Here is a 2,934-nt window from a genome sequence, read left to right as displayed (position 1 = left end):
GTAGATAGTTATTGTAATATCTATTTATTTTATCAACTAAGTACAATAGACTTATCTGTGAAATTAAGTTTACTTGAGCAGTTTAATTGGTAAAATTCATACATTTTTGATAACTTCTAACATTGACTGTATTGTATTGGTTTAAAATCCAAATATATTGTTCATATATGCTATTTGTTTTCGATATAATTGTAGCGAATTGAACCACTTTTGCTTCATTCCCACGCTCACCTGCTCTCCCCGGGAATCACGAAACCCTCATGTGGTCAATTTGCTAGAAAATTCGAGAAGTCCCTCGATTGAGCATAAAAGTCAGACACCTCTCTCTCAGTTGCCTCTCACTCACTCAGTTGGTCACTTCGCCTCTGTGCCCAGTCAAAACAAAGTCAGATCTTCTTCCTCATATCATACCTACGATATAATCAAATTCTGCAAAACTTTCTATTTCAAAAATCTTTTAAACTCTAGTTCTGTAAACATAAATTATTTTATAATTTTCAGAAAATCATTTGAAATGCTGGCTGCCTCTAGTTCAAGTGAAGTCCGATAGTGCAAAAATCACCCAAACAGTTTCTGCTACATTTGTGGAAAATATATGATAGTTTCACGAGGGATAAACATCACATGGAAGGTAAAAGTAGTCTACTCCCGCTATTTTGAGTGTAAAATTGGTGACCAAGAAAAGCAATGGACTCCACATGTGTTTTGTATAGTTTACACATTTGGCTTGACACAGTGGCTGAATAAGAAGAGATCATCTGACTGACTGTTACTTTTGCACAACTAATGTTTCTGGATATTCAAGCAAAACCAAACAATACAATAAATATCCAGATACTGAATCTCCAATTAAACCAGTACTTCATTGGATGGTCTTCTAGTGTCACATCCACCAGGAAATTGGGAAACAGAAGAGTAAACCAGCCAAGAAGACGATGAATCACCTTCATCCTCTTCATCTAGTAATTATGTTCCTGCCTCATCTGATCACATAGAAAGAGCTAAATGATCTGATTCGTGATTTGTCTTTATCAAAACAGCATAGGGAACTTCTTGGCTCTCGTTTACAGCAATGGAATTTATGAGCTCCAGGAACAAGAGTTTAAATTTACTGAAGTCGCCATCAAAGTCTTGCTTCTCACTATAGCATGCAAGACATTTTGAGTTTCTGTACAAATGTTGAAACACTAATGGAAGAATTAGGTCACCTGCGAAATATTATATCAACCAAAAATAACATAATCACCTATATAAGGTTCTCTCAGCTGTCTTTCATGAGCCATTTTGGTACTGCTTTCAAGATTCAGAGTGTATTCACTCAACTTGATCACTACCATTGTCAAGAAACAATAGAGGGCGCGACGTCCAAAGTGGTGAATGCTAATGTTGCGCTTTCTGTAAGTTACGTGATCAGGAAAGATCTATTCTTTTCAAAGAATAAATGTCAACCATTTTATCACATCAGGGTCAAACGTCATTATTCATTAGGCTAAAGGTGGGGTTAACTGTATTAGCATATAGCAGAACAAACGGTCGTAGGATATGGTCTTTATAACGTGCGTGATTAATGGTACCATTTCATGGACCACAACCTTATCATAATTACGCAAAACAAGATCGTTATGAGCCATGCTGTAAAAACAAAACTGTAATGAAGTGGTGAGTAATACTGTATGATAAAAGAATGTTATAAATTGGTGAGTCATACTATACAAATAAGACTGTAATGAAGTGGTGAGTAATACTGTACAAACAAGACTGTTATGTAGTGGTGAGTAATACTGTTCAAACAAGACTGTTATGTAGTGGTGAGTAATACTGTACAAACAATACTGTAATGAAGTGGTGAGTAATACTGTACAAACAAGACTGTTATGTAGTGGTGAGTCATACTGTATAAAACAAGACTTTAATGAAGTGGTGAGTAATACTGTACAAACAAGACTGTTATGTAGTGGTGAGTAATACTGTTCAAACAAGACTGTTATGTAGTGGTGAGTCATACTGTATGAAACAAGACTTTAATGAAGTGGTGAGTAAGTAGTACGTGGGATATTCAACTTTAAAGATCGTACTCAGAACATTGTAGCTACGTAAACAATCACCACCACACAGGCCTATCTGTGAAACGTGGTTACCTGATCACCAGACTAGAAATGTCTGTTGTTAAACACAAAGCTACACAATGGGCTATCTATACTGTACCCACTACGGGTTTCGAAACTCAGTTTTTAGCTTTTTAGGACTTCAGATTTTCGCTGAGCTACTGGGAGTGCTCGAGAGGTTAATGACTGAATACGCACGTACGTGTTTCTGGTATTGCGTGCTGTGCACATGTAAATAACGTAATTAAAAACACGTGCTTGTTGTACTAGCCTTCGTGCAGAAACTGTTTCCATTATAATTCCAAATGATATATATATATGCGCATGCACTATTTAAACAAGAGAAATTCTGCGTTTTTAGCCAACGTTAAACATTTTTTGCTTATTCACGCGTGTCTCACGCAAATTATCATTTCACTTATATTTGAATGTTGTAGACAGGAATACATGATCTTACGAGATCACACACTTTAGTGTAACATTGGCAGGGATATTTACCATTTCTACCCATTACTTATCAGACTCAGAAGTCTCACGAATACTCTAAATATTACTGGATTACTTAGAACATTTGATCAGACTCAGAAGTCTCACGAATACTTTAAATATTACTGGATTACTTAGAACATTTGATCAGACTCAGAAGTCTCACGAATATTTTAAATATTACTGGATTACTTAGAACATTTGATCAGACTCAGAAGTCTCACGAATACTTTAAATATTACTGGATTATTTAGAACATTTGATCAGACTCAGAAGTCTCACGAATACTTTAAATATTACTGGATTATTTAGAACATTTGATCAGACTCAGAAGTCTCACGAA

General features: G+C 35.6%; 1 protein-coding gene across 1 annotated transcript in view; it reads right to left on the bottom strand.

The window, feature by feature from the left end:
- Positions 1-204: 204 nt before the first annotated feature.
- The window catches only part of LOC106476696, an 11,367-nt gene continuing 8,637 nt past the window's right edge, over positions 205-2,934 (bottom strand). Inside the window, exon 7 of the mRNA XM_022380492.1 lies at positions 205-236. Within this exon, the coding sequence (XP_022236200.1) occupies positions 228-236 (9 nt within the window). The 3' untranslated portion in view covers positions 205-227. The remainder of the gene's footprint in view (positions 237-2,934) is intronic.

The sequence above is a fragment of the Limulus polyphemus genome, unplaced genomic scaffold (genome assembly GCF_000517525.1).
Source record: "Limulus polyphemus unplaced genomic scaffold, Limulus_polyphemus-2.1.2 Scaffold11263, whole genome shotgun sequence".
Classification (NCBI taxonomy): Eukaryota; Metazoa; Arthropoda; class Merostomata; order Xiphosura; family Limulidae; genus Limulus; species Limulus polyphemus.
Note: the sequence above shows the minus strand (reverse complement) of the source record. Positions and strands in the feature narration are given on the sequence as shown.